Here is a 19657-nt window from a genome sequence, read left to right on the forward strand (position 1 = left end):
AAAAAAAAAAAAAAAAACCAAAACAAAACAAAATTTGCCATGATATGGACCACTCCTCAACAGACAGCAGAACGTTAGCCTCTGCAACATCCCATTTCCCTACCCCATCGGGACTCTAGTGGAGAAAGAACCTGAGGATACCAAACTGTTCGGTGGCCTCTATGTCCCACTACGCTGGAGATTCCCCAGAGAGAAGGATATGGAGCCCCCACCAGGAGTCTCACAGGGAAGACAAGGGAGTGAGTGGCAAGTTAACATATTTCATATACACTTGAGGTGCCAGGCACTGAACCCAGGACGTGTCCGTGCTGGGTAAGCACCCCAGCACTGAGTTACATCCTCAGGTCTTAGTAGGAAGAATTGAAGTGAGGCTTCAAAAGCCTGGGAGAACACATCCCAGATGGCTGCAGAGAGAACCTTTCCTATGCCTCTTCCTCATCACAGAACCCTAGCTGGATAGTGTATGCTATTGAACACACACTGCTTAAGAAATGAACGTTCCTACTGAGGGTGTAGGTTTAGTGGAGATGCCGAGGAGAGGCTCAACTGTAGGTTCTTCACCTGGAAAGACCCGGGGAAACCAGCCATCTTCATTTCTTTGCCATTTGGCTGATCCAGCAAGGAGAGCAGGTGTTGCTGACCGTGATACCAGCATGGATCTGGGCAGCATTATCTGATTGGTATACACTACTCACAAACACCTTCCTTAGATCCTCCGAAGCCCCAGAGAAACATGGAGGCAGGATTGCCGATCCCCATCTCCTGAATAAGATGGGGAAGTGAAGTGTAAGATCCCACAGTGACAGCGGGCTGGCTGGCTATGGGAGTCTCTGATTTGGCTCAGGACTCTGTCCATCACAGTGTGGAGTGCACTGGGAGATGCTGGGCGAAAGCACTTCACTTCACTTTGTCATTGATGCCAAAGGCCCACCTGCCCTGCTGGGCTGCCTCTGACGGATCTCTTTCTGGCAGGAACTTAGACCCCGAGTGAGGTTCCATACCAATGCTTTTGCTAGCTGGGCCTGTGGCTCACATCTACAGAAGATAATTTTCCTCTATTTGAAGCAAATCTAAGTATGGGGGCAGGAGACGGCCGCCACACTGCTCTCCTACTGTGCTCTCCTCAGGAATGTTTTTGTCTATGGATCTGTATGGGTCCCAGGCCCACAAGGGCAAGGGTTAAGTTGTCTTCTTATTGCCTCCAAATTTAGTACCAAATTTGGCATGTGGTGTTCTGTATCTGTCAAATCACTGACAGCTTTTAGTGGTGGGATTCTAGTCGGAGGAGGTTAAGATAATACATCCCCCCCGTGTAACTGGAGTGCTTTTCATTTTCTATAAACTGGACATATGACTTCCTTAGGAATCCCACTGGTCAGTCCAAGCCTGAGTTTCAGCCTATGGTGATCTTCTTCCTCTATGCTCATTCAGAGGCTGGCACCTTGGGGGCCTCTGGTCACGAGCTGCCATGCGTAACACTTTATCCGCATCGCATTTGCTCACTAGTCTTGTGCACTGTCAGCAGGTGGCAACCCTTCTGGGTTTTACGTACCATCAGAGTCATCAATCATGGTGTCGAACACAGTATCTGTTGTAGGACAGGCCAAAAGTGGTTGGATCAGATTAACTCAGGTCACTCTATTACTGGTCTAGAATTTGGGTCTCCTGGCTGTCTTGTCTGGTGACCACTGCGGTTACCTCCAGTACAGGGACTGGAGATACTAATCCCAAGTCTCTGATATTTCTGAGTGTCCCCCAAACAGGTGGGCAGTGAGCATGGTGTCAGATGTGAAGCCACTGAGAACTAGGATGTCAGAGAGATGTGGTCGTGGAGGAAATGTGGGGTTAGTCACACAGAATGCACGTAGTCTGACTCTGAGAGATGCAGGGATGGAGGGAGGAATGGAGGAAGGAGAAGAGGGAGAGGGAGAGATAGATTATGCTGGGGTGGGGTGGGGGAGTAGGGGAGAGGCAAGGATGGACAACTGGGAAGCCTGGTTTTATTTGAACAGCAGAGGGCAGCAGGTAGCAAGGTTTCCTGAAGCCACAAGACAAGAATCGCCACTGCACCTTAGTTCCTGCCTTCTGGATTTTTCTTCAAAATGGGACAACAGTGAGTTCAGGGGAAATGTTACTGGTAAAATCCACCAGTGTTGAATAACAAACTGAGTTTGAAGAGAGCCTGAGTATCCCCCTCAGTTAATGCCTAAGAGTCTGACTTAGAGAAAGAAGGTGAAATTCTGTCTGGAAAACAGTTGTCAGCTGGAGATGACCTGACCTTGTTTTTTTCTGAGTCCATTATCATCCAATCACAAAACCCAGTTCCACACGGCACACAAAGGATGCTAATGGTGTAAAGATGGCAGAAACAAGCTCAAACCGAACGCCCTGAGCTGTCTCAGAGCTACAAATCTGAGTGCAGGGAAGAAAAGGGATGCTAGATAACATTTAGTTCGAAAATGAGCAGAGAGTAAAAAGAGATTTTCTAGGTTGAGGATCTAGCACAGTGGTAGAACACTTGCCTGCCTGGCATGTGTGGTTCAATCCCCAGCATAAAATAAAACTCCCTAAACACTCCTTCTGCATGTGGTCCTGGGGCTAGGTGTGTTTTCTTATTTGAAGGTTTAGCTATTCATTATTTCAATCTGACTAGATCAGTTTTCCATTTATTTATTTATTTATTTATTTAGAGATAGGGTTTCTCTGTATAGCCCTGGCCATCCCAGAACTCATGCTTGTAGACCAGACTGTCCTCAAACTCACAGAGATCTACCTGCTTCTGCCTCCTGAGTGCTGGGATTAAGGGCATTCACCTTGGCCTAGCTTCAAATAATTAAAAAATAAATTTTAAGTGTGTGCATGTGTGTGTATGATATACATGTGAATGCATGTGCCCAAGAAGGCCAGGGGCATTAGATCCCCTGGAGCTGGAAGCTGTGAGCTGCCTAACATGGCCTCAAACTTCAGTACCCAACTCTCCAGCTCCCACCAAACCTTTCCTTTCTTTTTTTAAACTATCTTTGTGGTTGGAGAACCTGGTCTGTCTATGTGCTGCTGCTTCCTTGGTTTTCCTGAGATTTGCTTTGTGAATCACTGAGGAATGTACACTGAACTTTGTAGGTAAACTCTGCTAGTATTTGGATGTTTGTATATACAGGGAAGTGGGAATGGTGGCTTTGTCTCTTCTAGTGCTGCACTCTTAGGGAAACTCCCAGGTCAATGGAACTTGCAAACTTGTAAGTGTGCAATATAAGGAAATGGGCCAGACCTTCCGACTAGGGTGAGGCGCCTCAGGACACACATGACTAAGAGCTCAACATGGATGCGAGCCCAGGAAACCAATCGAGACTTTTCCAACTCGTGTCAAATAGACTTACTCTCGTGGCTGCAACGGCTGAGCTCCTGAGTCACTGGGACAGGGTGTGCCTAAAGACCTGCGATTACCCCAGCAGTCAGGGGATTATAAAAGCTGTTGAAGAAGAAATTCTCCTCTTACAAGCAGATGTGCAACAAGGAAGGGCCTGAGCCTCTGCATTCAGACTTCCTGCAGGACACAGGTCGAGCTGAGGATATCAGTCAATAGCAAGACCTGCTTTTTCATTGGCTGTGTGACCTTGACCTCTCTGCCTTTGCTTTTTCTAGGAAGTTGATTTTTTTTTAATTTGTTTTTTGTTTTGTTTTTATTTTTATTTTTGTTTTTGAGACAGGGGTTTCTCCATGTAACAGCCCTGGCTGTCCTGAAACTCCATTTAGACCAGGCTGGCCTCAAACTTACAGAGACCCACCTGCCTCTGCCTCCCAAGTGCTGGGACTAAAGGTGTGTGCCACCACTGCCTGGCTGAGAGGTGTTAAAATGTTTATGGTCAACTTGGATTGAGACATGCCTAGGAGATTTGTAAAGCACGGCTCTAGCTGTGTCTATAAGGGCATTTCCGGAGATGATCAATTAGGATGGGGGAACAAAGGGCTCTGAAATGTGGCTGACACCATCCCATAACCTGAGTGAAGGCAACAGCCCTGTAGTGTGAACACTCCATTTCTCTGTTTCCTGGCCATCATGAGGGATCAGCCTCCTCTCCCACACACTCCTGCCACCACAAGCTTCAGCCTTCTCTTCGTTCCAGAGCATCAGGGATGAAGGAACAACTACAGAAACCCAGAGGCCGTGAGGCAAAGCAACTTGGGGACTTGGTCAGTGACAAGACTAACACAGGTGAGCAACCGTGTCCTCCCTGATGGCCAGGGCACAGGATGAAGGGCCATCTTGTTTCAGCGAAGGTCCCTTGGGTAGTAGGACATCCATCCGCCCTTATAGGGAATCAGAACAGATCTGGGCAGGAGGAGAGTGTGTGGTTGCCAAACGCATCAGATACGTTACAAAGCAAATGTTTTGTCAAAATGACCGGAATGTGATGCTTTGCTTTTTTGTCCTTTAAAGAGTCCTTTTCATGGATTCTGTTATTAAAATACAAAAACAGGCTTCAGTGCAAACATACTGGCAATGCCAGGAGGTCAGTTGCCCAACTCGGGTATCGAAGTTTCATCTGTGTGGCCAGGTCATTTTGAAGCCCTGTATCTGGGCTGGGGATACCAGAGTATCAAAGGTGGGAATGACAGGCTGGCTCTTCAAGGATGGGATAATCTAGGACCTGAAACTGTGTGTTGGGAAGAAATTAGGTGCCAGCTCAGGACACTCACCGTTCCTAGAACTGAGAGTGGTCATTCCAGTCGCCATCCCTACCCCCCACTCAAGAGCAGAAAGCATCTCTTCCAGTTTCTTCTTTCATGGTCTCAATGCTGACATGGTTCAGAGCCAAGTCCCCTGACATACATTACCTCTTAGATCTACCTGGTATTCAAAGGGCTATGTGTCAGTGTCTAAAGGCCTGCACACTAGAGACTGTGTAAGCTGCCTGCAGAGAAACCCAGAGCTCAAGAAAGTTAACTGGCCCAAGGTCACACAGCTTCCTTGATCCGGAGTCCAGGTTTCCTGACTCCGGGTCAGTCCCACTGGCTTGCTTTGTGTGGCTTCAGTTTGCATCATATTTCAGCCTTGAGAAGGCAAGACTGGTGCAAAGGAGAGTCCCATGGGTTGAGCTGGACAGAACAGTACATCCATACAGGGCGACGGGCAGAGGAAGGTCGGCCTTCTCAATTCCCAGAAACTGTGTTTTAGATTAAAACCAAACCTAGAAAGGCTGTGATCTAAGTTGCCACAAGATGGTGTGAGGGGGGGTGGGGTGGGGAATGGCCAGGGGAGCTGAGCAACTGATCCCCTGGAACTGGGGTTATGAATGGCTGTGAGCCACTCTGTAGGTGTTGGGAACCAAGCCCAGGTCTGGATGAGCAACAAGTTGTTCTTAACCACTGAGCCTTCTCTCCAGCCCTGAGTTACAATTTTTTTGTACTTCAACTCCCTGTCTGAAAAGGTAAAAGAGCCAGGGAGATGGGAGGAGAGAACACACAGAAATGAAGGTGCTGATGCCTGTCAACTCCGGGAAGTCTTTCCTGTTGCTGAACTCTGTTCTTCCAACAGGAAGGATGCTTATTTAGGTAATGTCCACTGTAAAATGGCATGAGAAATCCATAAAAGCAGCTGTTAAAAATGCTACTTCTACCCTGATTAGTAAAATCTCCCCAAGAGCCTCTTCTTCTCAAGGGTCTAGCCTTGCCACCTTCCAGAGCCCTTCTCCACGATGCAGTCCTCATTAGCTCCCTAAGCCACATCACTGGCATCTGAAAGAGGGCAAAGCCTGCAGGGGTTGGGAAGTCTTTCTCACTCCGATGGATTGGCCACTGCCAAGAGGGCTACGGAGCTTTATTAAAGACGTTAAAATGCATGTAGTTAATTAGGTCCGATTTAAGAGCTGGGCTGAGAATTCTGATCCTCAGAGATAAAGACCCAAGTCTGGCAACTGGTTCAGAGTTTTCAACCTCAATGAATGATTCTGGCAGGTGGAAATGTGGGGCTCAGTAGCTGTGAAAACCCAGGAATGGCCTCCCGAGCTTCTCAGAGGTGATATGGATGTGGGAACCTCCTGGCAGCAGTTACGAGTCCAAAGGGAAATCTAGCCCAGGCCAGAGAAGATGTCGGCTTCTTAGAGACAGTCCCTGGCTAGAGGTGATGTTGGGCCTGGGTACTTGGGCCCCAGCTCTAGTCTGGAGTGTCACTTCTAGATATGGGCGTGGCCACGGGACTAAAGGAGCTGGCAGGCAGCCATGTGGCTCTAAGCCCAGAAGAGCTGTTCTCAAGAGACCCCAGTGTTTCATTTTTATCCTCATTTGGAATTTTTTTTTGCATGTAAATTTCTTTCACACATAATGTCCCCATTCAGTCCCTCCCCCCAAGGGTGCAAGGAAAAGCTGAGCTACAGGCATTCATTTTTAAAACAGTTCTCCATGTGGTGTGGTGTGGTGTGGTGTGGTGTGGTGTGGTGTGGTGTGGTGACAGATGGAGAGACGGAGAGGGGATGCAGGGACCTGGTGCCTATCTTGCTGTGGCTGGTGGTATGGCCTGCAGAGATGGGAGTGGATGACGTGTGTGAGAATATCCACAAGCATTGCTTGACAGGGGAAGGAGGGGCTGTGCCAACTGCCTCCCTTAATGTAAGTGGCTGGTTAAATCTGAGGATCCAGTGTGCTGTAGTCTCCTCTTTAAACTGCTTTCAAGGACAGCCTATGTCTTCTTAGAGTCCTGTGGAGACTCAAATATATGCCGAGATAGGATACATCTGGTGTAAAGACTCAGCCAACTGCCCCTTGAAGGAATGCGGTCCCCAGTCAAGAGAAGGTAGAGGATGCCTTGGTGATGCCAGTCTCACGGAGGCAGATGAGTTCGTTTACAGTGTACTGCAGGAGACGCATGCTGCAAAGCATGCTGCAATGCATGCAATGGTGGTTGGTTGGCAGGGCTTTCACAGTTGGAGTCCAGGCATGGAGCTAAGGTACATAAAGCCAGGTCTTGGGGTCCCAGGAACAGAGGCTGAGTATAGATCGGACTAGAGGGGGCTGCTCCACTCAATGAGAGCTTAGACTACGCTTCCAGAAGACAAGGGTGACGCTGGGGAGCTTTGGGAATAGGTCCCAAACCATCCTTTAGCATTAAGAGGCCTTTCAGAGGAAGTGCAGCCACCTGGGTTCCAACTGGTCTTCAGCATGTATTACCAGGCATTTTTGTCTACCACCTCTGCTGCAATAAAGTTCCATTTTCATGTCATCCATGTTTAACAACTCAATGTTCATTGTCCCATGTGCTTTTTGTCTATGAAGTCACTAAGCCAACATTGGAGATGATGGCTATTATCAGGATAGTGACAGGTTCAGAGGAGCTCATGGACCCTTGGGAGGATCAGCATGGAATGATTGCCAGTGGGGGTCGGGGCAATGGCGCTGGACACCCTGGAGCAATGGGCGGATCCACGCATCTCCCCTCGAGCGGTTAGGTTAACTGAACTTTCTGCCTACAGGAAGCTTTGAGTCTCAGTTATCATATGCAAAAACTTTCTGTTCATGTAGCAACACACATGGGGGCTCTCTTCTGCCATCAAGAACCCCCTGATGTCTTTGCTTGGGGAGCCAGTAGCACCTCTGGGAGACTCATCTCCCTCAGTTCACAAAGAGGCTACCCTGCTTTGAATATTAAGAACGTTAAAAAATGGTTCCCAAGGGTCCATGAGCTCCTCTGAACCTTGAAAGCAGGACTAAGGTAGGCATGTGTGTGTGTGGTGTATGTGTACATGTGTGTGGTGTGTGTATGTGTACATGTGTGCTCTTCTTATCTAACTAATCTAAGTATAAACATCTGACCAATGAATTTTCTCAGTGGATGACAACTGGCACATTCCTGTGTATTAACCTCTACTCTGCCAGTGTGGGAATCAGAGCTAGACAAAGTCCCAAGGTGCTTGAGACACAGATACCTGGCTCCTACACCTCTCTGTCTGGTTTTCCTCTACTTGCAGCTGACTTCTTCAGTACATGCCAGCGACATCTATGCACGGTGATAAGGCACCTTGGGTGTCTACAACAGACGTAGGACAGATGTGGGACCTGTGCACGCTCGTGCCTGTCCTATGAAATGCAAGGAGAGCAGAGTCAGGAATCCCCGTCTTCCCCATCTCTAACATGCTCTTAGGCTGTGAATGTCCCCACCTCTTCCTTCCACAACAGAGTGCTCTACTGACCCACACCATGGCTCTGTGGCAGAACCCACACCCACAGGGGACTGCTTTATTTGGCTTTATTTGGCAGAGCTCCTGTTTTCAACCTCCAACCTCCTGGCTCAGCTCAATTCAGGTGGCTTCTTCAATAGCTGGCTTTCCTCTTCTGAGGCCACATGGTCTCTCAGAGGTTTTTAAGTTGCTTTTGTAATATGGTGGTGGACTTCTTAGAGACTATGCCAAATAAATAATAATAATAACAATAGCAATAATAATAATGCTACCTCCCTAGGTGAAAACTTTAGGGCTACACATAAGAAAGGGTTTAGGGGAAACCTACTACTGTTATGCTAAATGGACATGGTGTCAAACTGTCTTCTACATATTTAAGTTTGTAGCCATAGATCAGTGCTTTTCTTTCTTTCTTTCTTTCTTTCTTTCTTTCTTTCTTTCTTTCTTTCTTTCCTCCCTTCCTTCCTTCCTTCCTTCCTTCCTTCCTTCCTTCCTTCCTTCCTTCCTTCCTTCCTTCCTTTCTTCTTTCTTTCCTTTGAGATAATCTCTCTCTCTCTCCTCTCTCCTCTCTCTCTCTCTCTCTCTCTCTCTCTCTCTCTCTCTCTCTCTCTCTCTCTCTCTCTCTCTCTGTTTGTGTGTATGTATATGNTCTCTCTCTCTCTCTCTCTCTCTCTCTCTCTCTCTCTCTCTCTCTCTCTCTCTCTCTCTCTGTTTGTGTGTATGTATATGTGTGCTCTGGATGTCCTGGAACTAGTTCTGTAGACCAGGCTGGCCTTGAACTCTCAGATCCACCTGCCCATGTCTCCCAAGTGCTGGGATTAATGATATGCACCACCAGTGCCTGACGGAGACGCTCCCTTCTGCATAGGGTAGTAAGTGGTTAATGTATAGATTCACAAATGGTCAAAGTGCTAAAGATGAGTGACTTCTGAGTGCTCAGCCACATGTGAGATATGCACATTACACATATTGCCCCCTCCCCAACCCCAGACACTGGGAACACCCTAGAAGAGGGGACAGAGAGAATGCAAGATCTGGAGGATGCAGAGGACTGTTACATCATGAACTCAGAGCTGTAGTTATCCCCACAAGATTGGGCCTGACAAGATTATACTTGGAAGAGGCGAGGCACACATAAGGCCCCATCCCTAGCTGTGGAGCTACTGTCATTGCTGGAGTGGGGGAGGGTTTTCCTCCTTTCTTCAGTGTCGTAGTCACTGATAGGTTATCTGTGCTCCAGTGAGAAATCCTGATTAAACTCAGTGTTCAAGAATAAACCAAACACTATGGAAGGAGGAAGGTGACTTGTTGGGAAGAATGGGGTTCGGAGGGAGTAGGGGAGGTAAGAGCAATGGGGGGTGTAGATGTGATAAAAGTATATTCTATACATGTATGGAATAGTCAAGAATACATTTAAAACTAAAGAAATTATTTTGCATTAGAGGAAATCTATAATTTTTAATAAGCTAGTAGGGATGGGACACAGAATTGGAGAAAGACATTTCAGTCTACCTTGAAAGTCTAAATAGCAAGGCGAGCTAGGTCACACTTGCTCTGCCTCTCCAGGGTTTGTGGGTTTGTGTGGTTATAGACTTGGTAACGGATGTTCAAGATGGCAGGGCACTACTCTAACTCCTGTACTCACAGAAACCTGCAGTATGGAAAAGGTCTACCACGTGTTCCTCCCTCACTGTCTCTAGACCAAGGTTCCAGGAAAGAGGCTGCTAGGTGGGCCTTTTCATATGGTAGCCATAGTCACTGGCCTTGCCTGGGCCCTGAAAGTGGTCAAGAGAATGCCTGAATTAATCCTTTCTTGCTTTGTTCTTAACCAGCTACCATTAACACAGTAACTAGGAGCCAGGTCATCAGAAAAAACACAGAGCATCAAAGGACTGGGAGCCCAGAAGATTGAGAGGAAGAGAAAGGGGCACAGGGGAAGAGGAAAGAGTAGAGAAAACTATAAAGAGAAAAACAAAACAAAACAAAACCCAATGGCTCTTATCCTTCCGATGTGAGCCAACTACCAATTATAGCTGTTTTCTATGAAAAAAAAAATAACGTATTCTATGTTACAAATAAGTTGGATATTTTCTACATAAAGCCAAACCTTCCAAGGAAGAAAACACTAAGAAAGCATTCAAGAGAAAAGCACAAGGTTTTGTTTTTAAAACGATACTACAGTAGAGTTTCCGAGCCAAATAGAGGTGAATTTTAGGTTTTGTTTTGTTTTGCTTTAGTCTAGATGGGACACCCTGAGATGACCTGACATTACAGAAGCACGAGCCACCCTGGATTCTAGCGAGGTCACTGTTAGAGAACAGACTGGGAAAAAGCAATCAGTGTAGGAAATAGGACAACATAGCTGCTTCTACCTCCATACTAGTATTAGGGTCAAGATCATCACACTCTGATTCCTCGGAACTGTTCGTCTCCTTGGTTGGCAGCATGAAGAAGGGGGGAGAAAAAGAACATAGTTAGAACACAGTAGTCTGGCTAGCGGGGCATATCAGAGAAGCATGGACATGGGAAACCAGGCAGAGAAACGACCAGGAACTTTTCAGGTGGGGCGTGGGGCGTCATGGCAGCAGCATGCTCTCTCAAGGGACCGTGGACACCTGTTTATCACACCGGGAAGAGCAATGGAAGTGACTGGATGAAGCGTGAGTGCTGGAATTAAACTGTCCACTCCGGCAAGGCTGGGCTTCCCAATTTCTTTTCCCCAAAAGGATCTTGAATAGGTTTTGGTTGCTCTTTGCTTGGGAAGGCAAAGTGCCCAAGAGATAATCAATGCATGATTTTCTTTCTTTCTTTTTTTTTTTTTTTAGATTAAGGCCTGCAGCCAGAAGAGGGCACCAGATCTCATTATAGATGGTTGTGAGCCACCATAAGGTTGCTGGGAATTGAACTCAGGACCTCTGGAAGAGCAGACAGTGCTCTTAACCTCTGAGCCATCTCTCCAGCTCCAATGAGTGATTTTCATTGTCCCAAGGCAAAGCATTTCAGAAGGCAGATCACGATCTCATTGTTTCTGGATGGGAAAAATGGAATGTCTGCTGAGCTCACAGTCGATAGTTCAAAATAACGGATAATTTAAAAACCAACGCAGGCTTTGCCAATGTGTCTCCCTATTTTTCCCATGCACAGCCGGAACATAAGGAAATTGCTTACAGGTGATGTCTGGGGAAAAGAAATGAAACTTCACTGAGGGCAAGATGGACTTGAAGTGCCAAACCTCTGCCATCATGAGATCAGGGGTTTGGGGGTGTACCCCTTTAACCTGAATGTGTCCCCAAACCTAGGCTACTGAGTGGGTGTCTTTGAGAAGTTTAATATGGACCAAGCATCTTGCATTTCTAAGAAGGCTGCAGATAGTTTTGCTGCAAAATATCTGCTTCACCATAAAAAGAAAGGGAAACGAGAGGTACTTACTTGAATTGAAGGTGCCAGGAGAAATAAAAAATAAAAAACAGATTGATCTTGCATGCAGAATCTTGCTAAACTACTCCCCTTTGGTCCCCACACTGGGCAGTGATTAAATAGCCAATCCCCACCCACCCAAGCTGCCTGTGAGAACAGATGACAGGGACCCAGTTCCGAACACCTTACTCACTTTAACAGAGACTTTGTTGCCCAGAATATCCTTGGGTTTACGAGGCCCTGTGGCTTCATTTTTACCCGAGTTCTCCACGTCTGCCCGCTTTCTCATGCGTAGAGTGTGCCAAGAGCATGACTTCCTGTTGTACCAAAAAATGCACCAATCAAAATGGCAGGATGGAGCATAGTGAGGTGGTGGGTGGGCTCACCAACTGCTGCGTATCAGAGGAGACGTTCCAGTGAAGCCCCTGCCACCTTCAGGGCCCCAGACCTGTGTACTAGCTCCTGCGGTGGCTGGGGCTGACCTCACCTCTAACGGGGAGTGAGGATGAACTTTGACCCTTCCGGAAAGTATGCTAGGTAAAGTACAGCATTCAGAAGAAATGGGTACCAGGTCACCAGACCCAGGGAGGTTTTCTTTGAGCATCTAATGAAGCCTCCTAGGACTGAAGTAGCATTTTGAGAAGGGCATGGTAGATGGGATGAGTGTAGAATAGGAAAGATAAAGGAAATACACTTGATTCTGTGCAAACAAGCCACTGGCACCTTCTATAATACATCACATATTATCTGGAGTAAGGCACTCTCAAGCACTGGGGGAGTGCAAGGTTTCTTGGAAGTTGCCTTGGTAAGTGGAGGCATATACCTCACACATATCTGGATACTTCACGACAAGGTTTCCGTGTGTGTCCTCCACAGGTATGTTTGTGACGTTAGGGCCCCGGCACTAAAGGGTTCCACCTTCCCCATTGGAATAAGGCCCAGTGTGTGCTCCCAGGGAAGTGACAGTGGTGATCTTTCACAATTTGTCCCACTTGGGGGGCTGGGTTCCACTTCACAGCTATAGGCTCAGCCCTTGAGTTCCACATCTGTCAGTGTCAAGGGCAGCAAAGGCCATGACCTAGGCAGCATCAGGGACCTGAGCAGCAGCAGTGTTTCATGGCTATAGGATTTGCATGAGTTAGTTCTTGTCTGGAGTGAGGCCTGCACTTCCTTCTTTCTTGGTTAAATATGGGGCTCCACAGATAGGGCTGCATGAAGAGAACCTTCATGAAGGGAGGGGCAGGTGAGACTCAGGAGGAAAATACTTCAAATGCCTCTTCTCCACAGCACTCCAGAGCCACCAGGAGTCAAAGGAACCCAAAGTTCTAGGAACACTCATTACCTAGCATGCAGCCTCAACAACTAACCGGAAGAGGAAAAGCCAACCGCAATAGTGTTCTGGCATGTTCTGGGAAGCGGGATCCTTCCAAAGGCCAGAGCTTGTCACAGAGCCCCCGACCGGAAACTCCTCAGGCCACTCCTCAGGAGCACCTGACTCCACCTTCTCTACCCCAGTGAGAACCAGACATGAAAGACACCCCAAGATCATGACACTGCTGACGACAGACTTTTGTCTTTTGTCGTTTATTCCCAAATCCATGTCCCTGGCTCCTCTGGGAATATTCTGAGTCAGGGAGGTCCCTGCTGAAAAGAATCCCAAGGCAGAAGGTGTATCTGTGCACGTGTGGGGTGTACGCCTGTTTACTGCTGTCACCCTCTGGGCTCCCCAGTGTGCTTGGTGAGAACTGTTAAAAATAGCGCAGGAGGAAGATCGGAGGAGCACAGAGGCGGGAGAGGTTCGATTTCAAATTCTTCTTCCCAGAAGAACACGCCATGGTTTGGGGAGCGTCCGTCTCTTGGCCACAAGCCCAGCGACTGAGGTGGACACAGGTTCAGTGACATTTTATCCTGTAGGTATCCTTGTGGTCACAGTAGGCCCAGGGAAGGGGACGTGAGTGGCCTTTGCTAATTAACACTAGTACTGCATTTAGTCAGTGGCTCACCTCCAGGGCCACCAACCCTTATGAAGCTGTGGCTTGCAAGGACCCCAAGAAGCTAATGGGTACATCTATCTGGTCTCTTCGCCCCTCTCCCCTGAGACCAAGACACCAAAGGTGGGAAGGTGGGCTCAGTGTCTGGGTGACCAGGGCACTACCCATTAAGAACTACCTCTGTAAGGCTTGGTTACATGGGGCTCTGTGGCCTTTCTATACGAGGTTTCTGGAATAAACATCTCTAGACTAGGACAGGCAGGGCCTATTTCACTGTGAGGCCGCTTCTGCCTTCTGTGGTCACCAGGAGAGGTCAGTGATATCAGGACCTCCTACTCCCTGAGAGAAAAGGACCAAAGCAGAGCACTGCTGCTGCTATTGCTGCTCTGTCACCTCAGGATAGTGCCTGGGACCCTCCCACGGGTGACCGTGATGCAAGGCAGCTGTGAAGCTGTGAGAAAAGCAGGCTGACACTGGCCTATGCTGGCTACCCATAGATGTCAGCACTTGAAGGACAACTGGGTGCTGGGGACACTCTGGAGAGCACCGACTCTCTGTCCTTCCCGTTTGCTAAAGTCAGAGAAAATCCAGAGGGGATGTTTAGAGGAAAGGGTCAGGTTCAGGGTTGAGCAACAAAGGCACCTTTTATATAGGAAGAAAACAAAAAAACAAACAATGCAGCCAACCAACCCATAAACTATAGAAAAGAAAGGAAAAAAAATCATTTTCACACTCAAAGTCTGAGAATAATGAGATGGGGGAGGGAAGGGTCAACTAACCTTTGACCTCATTAAAACATGCTCATGGTGAAAATTTATTTTACATATTTAAAATAGTACATTTAAAATTATTAGTTACATTACAGGTACAATGCTAAACATTGCGGCTCCCCATATTGCACAACCTGACTTCATCCACAAGGGTTTCTTTAAATAGTGCAAAATGCTTTATACAGGAATGTGTTCAGAAGAGTTTTTGCAATCAAAATAAGGAAAAGGAATATCTTACAAATTACCATGAACATATATTAAAGTGACAGGGGAGGAGAGAAATAAAAATAAAAAGTTACAATCTGTACAGTGGAATTGCCGTGGACAGCCAAAAAAAAAAAAAAAAAAAAAAAATCCCCTCTCTTTTGGGAGAAGCAGCAGGCTCTGACCTGTCCAGGCCTGGCATTTGTGCTAAGGTCATTTCTAGGTGCCAATCAAAAAATATATATATATCAGTAACTTCATACAATATAAATAGAAGTCCAGTCCAGTGAGTCCCGTGGTGGGCCAAATGTAGCAACGGAAGGCATGCCTTTTCTCCCCTAGGGTTTCAGTAGGGTTCTTTTCTTAACGAGTTGGGGGAAAAAGAAGGGGAAAGATGAACAGAAAATTATAAACGAAAGGGAAATAAAATCCACCATCACCACCACCACCACCACCACGACCCCAGAGCAGTCTAGCCTAGACACCCCGAGCTGCAGGCGGGCGGCTCCACACCCCCATCCCCCTGGTGTAATGAACAAGCAGCAGCCATTCCCTACAGGGCTTGCATTTTGTGGGTTTTTTTGGTTTTGACTTTTTTTTCTTTTACCCGCATACTCCTCTCCGGGAAGCCATGGAAGCACTTACTTGATGCTCCCGTCACTACTTTCGGCCGCTGCTGTGGCTTTGGCGAGGGGCGCCAGGATGCTGCCTGGGACCCAGCCCTCTGCTGCTGGGGAATGGTCGCTGGCAGGCTGGTACACCAGACACATGTTCTGCTGGTTGACGGCGAGGACCTGTACCACCTCACCTTGGCTCACGCAGATTTCGTTCTCCTTCAGTGCATAGTAATCTTTGATTACAGTCATGGTTGAGGTCCCATTGCAGCCTCCCAGGTCGTTCTGCTAAGGAGACAGGGGCGGAAGGCACACAGACAGACACAAGGAGGATGGTTTGCATAGGCTTGCTCTGCATTCTGTTGCACGGCCAAAGGCCAGGCGGCTCACTGGCAGGATGAAGGGCAAGCGGAAGAGCAGAACACTCCTGAGGGAGAACTTTTTGGTACCCATGCTCTGAAAGCACATTTGATAGCAGTACAGTATTATAACCAAAATGTATAACCAAGTATTATAATGGCTTCAGATGGTGTCCGGAGAAAGCTACGGACGGACACAACTTCAACTGGAAGCTCCCTTCTAGCATGCAGCCTTCCTGATGGCATCCTCTTGCTGATGGCAGGAAGAACCTGCTATCAGCACCAGGGCATGGAAGCACTTGGGCAGAGTGAGGTCAGGGTGAATGTCAGGTCAGGGGTCACAATCCTCCTCTATGGGTAGAACATAGACCCTTTGATGCTACGTCCCTCCCCCCTTCTTTAGACTTCATTTGACATGTCAGCCAGGACCTTGGAATCGTGATCCTTGAGCCTCAGCCTCCCCAAGTGCTGGAATTCACAGGCATGCACCACCATGCCCAGCTCGTTCCTTTATCCTTTAGAAGCATCACTTGCCTGTGCTCCTCATCCTGACCCTCTCTGACACAGGAGTAAGAATGGCACTGTGTCTGATGCACAGGTAAAGCCCTGGGCTACCCTGTGAAACAGACATCCTGAGGTCTCCCCACCACTGCACTTAATACAGGAGGTGCTGCCCATGTGACCTCTTCATGCGAGTCATACCGGGGCAGCTGCGTCTACACAGACCTGTAACTCCCCGGGAGGCCAGGCTGCCCCCTAGGGCATGGTGAGAGCCAGAAAATCTTCCATATGGCTGACAAAATGCCAAAGTGACTTCAACTGATTCACACGGGCAGGGTTTTTCTAGGGTAGAAAATTATTTCAGGTGGTACGGTGAGAAAGGCGGGTGGGACAGTTACTGGAGTACAGGGCTGAACTTAAACGTCAACCATTCATTTGAACAAAATCAGCATCAACTAACAATTCAGGGGGGGCGGGAAGAATTACATCTGTAACACTGGACCACGTGTGTAAGAAATGCAGGTGTCCCAATTCCCAGACCTAATGAGTTCTGGAGACTACTTAGGTCTGCTGGGCAAAACTGCTAGGTTTTAAAAGCAAGTGGAGAGCAAATCGCCTCGCTCCTAACCTACCTAGCACTTTCCCGGTTTTCTCCTGTTCCTACTGAGGTTTAGGATGAAGCCAGCTGTGCAGACTAAACCTGCAGTACACTGTATCCCTGCGGCACACTGTATCCCTGTGGTCTTTGAAGTGTGGACTATGGAGTCTAGCTTCCACATGTGCTCAGCTTCCTCTTACCACATCAGCCAATGGAGGGTGAGCTTCCTTTTGTAGGTCTTGGTGCATATCACTGTTGGATGGGGCTCTCTCTCTCTCTCTCTCTTTGTTTCTAAGATATATATAAGTACACTGTAGCTGTCTTCAGAAGAGGGCATCAGATCTCATTACAAATGGTTGTGAGCCAATATGTGGTTGCTGGGATTTGAACTCAGGATTCATGGAAGAGCAGTCAGTGTTCTTAACCGCTATGCCATCTCTCCAGCCCCTGACTCTTTCTAATATGGCAATCAGGAGCTATGGTTTAAAGCACCAATTTTCCCTATGGCCACAGGGATTCCCTCACATTTAGATGCTAACAGCTCTTGGGCACACAGTGCCCCAGTCAGAAGAAACTGGTTTCAGTTAATGACAAGGGAAGAAAGAAAAATAATTAAAAAAAAATAATTAAGACTCTTTAATCTTTAATGGATTGTTCCTGCTGAGATAATCGACAGGAGATGGGGCTGTTTCCTAAGGATGACTTCAGGTGTCGGAGGTGAAAAGGGCATGAGCAAGCTGCCACTTACCTTGCTAGCGTCAAACTTGTCCCCAGGCTGATGGTAGTCGAACCCTGGACTGCCATTAGAGGTAGATATCTTCAGGGGTGGCAGAGGCGGGTTATAGCTGGAGCCCTTGGGGGGCTTCTCTGAGCCCACCGGGCCAGAAGAGTAGGGCCTGGGGCTGGCTTGTGGAACCCTCGGGGGCTGGGACCGGATCACAGCTGTACTTCTCTCCTTCCGCTGATACTCAATGGGTGACTGTAGTGCTGCAGGTGAGAAGAGTGAGTTACTCTACCTTCAGGGATCCCGCGAGGATGCAGAGGCCGGCTAGGTACCAAAGTTTATGCTAGGTGTGTGCACGTGCGTGTGTGCGTGCTTGTGCGTGTGTGTTTAAAGAACTTCAGAAGGGGACTGGCTGCCACTCTGACATTTAAAAGGGCAGAAGTATATGTGAAGTATTGGGAATAGGTAGCACTCAGAAGACCTGTGTTAGGGTCACAGGTCTCCATGGAAGGGGAGGGGACGAAACAGGTAAGGGAGATAGGGTGCCGGGGTCTTAGGAGGCTCAGCGCAGCTGGCCGTCAGCCTGAAGACTAGAAGCGGTTGTATTAAGTATTAACCTTAAAAGGTTTAGATTCAGACTCCTATCATCACTGGGGTGCGTTTGAGGAAGGCAAACCTTGTAGCAGGTAGACAGCAGATTTGAAAGGAGCAGGCGGAAGCCTTCCCATCTGATTCAAAAGCCACTTTGAGGCCAATATAAAATGGGAGCTCAGGGGGCGTGGGGGGAGGGAAGAGGCCAGCTGGGAAATCCATGGAAAAAGGAGGGGGGAGAGGAGGCAAATGGCAGGGCGGGCAACTCAGAGGATGAAGAATGCTGGCTTGGAGGGAAAGATATGTGAGCTCTGTTCTACTTTCCTGAGTTTGAGCACTGAAGAGGTACAGCAGGAAAAGCCACCTCGGTAGACTGCTGTATAAAGGACTTTCACAGCAAGCACAATTAGGCTTTTACCGGTGTTTGCCATAAAAGCAATTTAAGTAGATTAATTGCTGCAGTCCAGCACACAGTGATGGGAGCTGCATGCATTTCAGCAGATTCAATGGGGGACGGTTGGGGGGTGGTGGTGTGTTTAACCGGTCTCAAGAGGGAAGACTTACGGAGGTGCCCACACATGTGTCTGTAAGAAGCCTGGCCCTGTTCTATTACCGCATCATTTCTCCCGTGTGTATCAAAATGTATAGCAGGCCTGCCTGAGCGCAGCCCCTGCGGCTCCTGGGGAGAATTCTGTGGGCATTAAATATTTAGGTAATGATCATCCAGTTTAGTGATAGCTCCATCATTCACTATAATTGGGAGGAAGGTCTTTCGGGACCATGTAAAATCTGATCCATTGAGTGTACTGAAAGCAGTGTGGTTCCAAGTTTAAGCACATCATAGAATACTTTAGTACTTTCTCGCTCAGTAAGCCCTTTAAACTGAGTTGCAAACTCTACCCATGATGTAGAATTGGGGTGCTATATGGTTATGAGCACTGACTACCCAAAAGTGCTGGAAAATACTGTTTTCCTCTGTGAGCTACAAAGAAGGCTAGGCCTGTACTCTCTCACTAGCCTTCATGGGAATACCTCAGCCGTGGGATCAGGAAGCCTGTTTCTCTTACTTAGTCCTTACTGCTGCAACCACAGACATGTACTGTTCAAACCTCGGCATTTCTAACAGTGAGGTCTTGCCTTTTGGGTTCATTTTCTTACATCTGCTCTGCTGCTGGCGACCATATGGAAGAACCAGTGAACCAACTCTCAAGTCACAGCTTTGCGTTCAGAACCTCCCCACCCCCAACCCTCCTATTTCTGAGACAGGGTTTCTCTGTATGGCCCTGGCTGTCCTGTAGACCAGGCTGGCCTAGAACCTGGAGATCTGCCTGCCTCTGCCTCCCAAGCACTTCCCATCTCAGACCCTTTCCTAACATCTACTGCTTTTGCTTGAGATGAGTTTCTTAATGCCTTCAAGTCTGTTTTTCCTCACATGAAAAGAAAAAGCAGGCTGCAGCCACATCATGTTCTTTGGGGATTAAGTGTGAATAAACAGAAGAAATGCTTAGTTTAACTCCTGATGGGAGGAGGGGTGAATACACGGGAGTCACTATTGTTAATTTATTTCTGGTTTCAACAGACTATTTTTTATTTTATTTTAATTCTGAAGTGATGAGGTTTTTTTAAAAAAAAAAAAAACCCTCATTTCCACCTTAGTTCACTGGAAATCTTTCCTAGAATGTAACTTAAATGAATCTATTTCACACATACACATATA

General features: G+C 47.6%; 1 protein-coding gene across 25 annotated transcripts in view; it reads right to left on the reverse strand.

Annotated features, from left to right (window-relative positions):
* Kalrn (kalirin RhoGEF kinase) overlaps positions 1-19657 on the reverse strand; it is a 606229-nt gene that overhangs the window by 29198 nt on the left and 557374 nt on the right. For 11 of the 25 annotated variants that reach the window (XM_029470420.1, XM_029470427.1, XM_029470426.1 and 8 more), the window contains 4 exons: positions 17374-17612; positions 15199-15455; positions 11782-11905; positions 10544-10603 (listed from right to left, as the gene is read on the reverse strand). In XM_029470420.1, the coding sequence (XP_029326280.1) occupies positions 10544-10603; positions 11782-11905; positions 15199-15455; positions 17374-17612 (680 nt within the window). Of the gene's footprint in view, positions 1-10543; positions 10604-11781; positions 11906-14366; positions 15456-17373; positions 17613-19657 lie in introns of those variants that run through there. The other 14 variants (XM_029470421.1, XM_021185398.2, XM_029470429.1 and 11 more) reach the window with 7 other exon arrangements.

This window comes from Mus caroli, chromosome 16, assembly GCF_900094665.2.
Source record: "Mus caroli chromosome 16, CAROLI_EIJ_v1.1, whole genome shotgun sequence".
Taxonomy (NCBI): domain Eukaryota; kingdom Metazoa; phylum Chordata; class Mammalia; order Rodentia; family Muridae; genus Mus; species Mus caroli.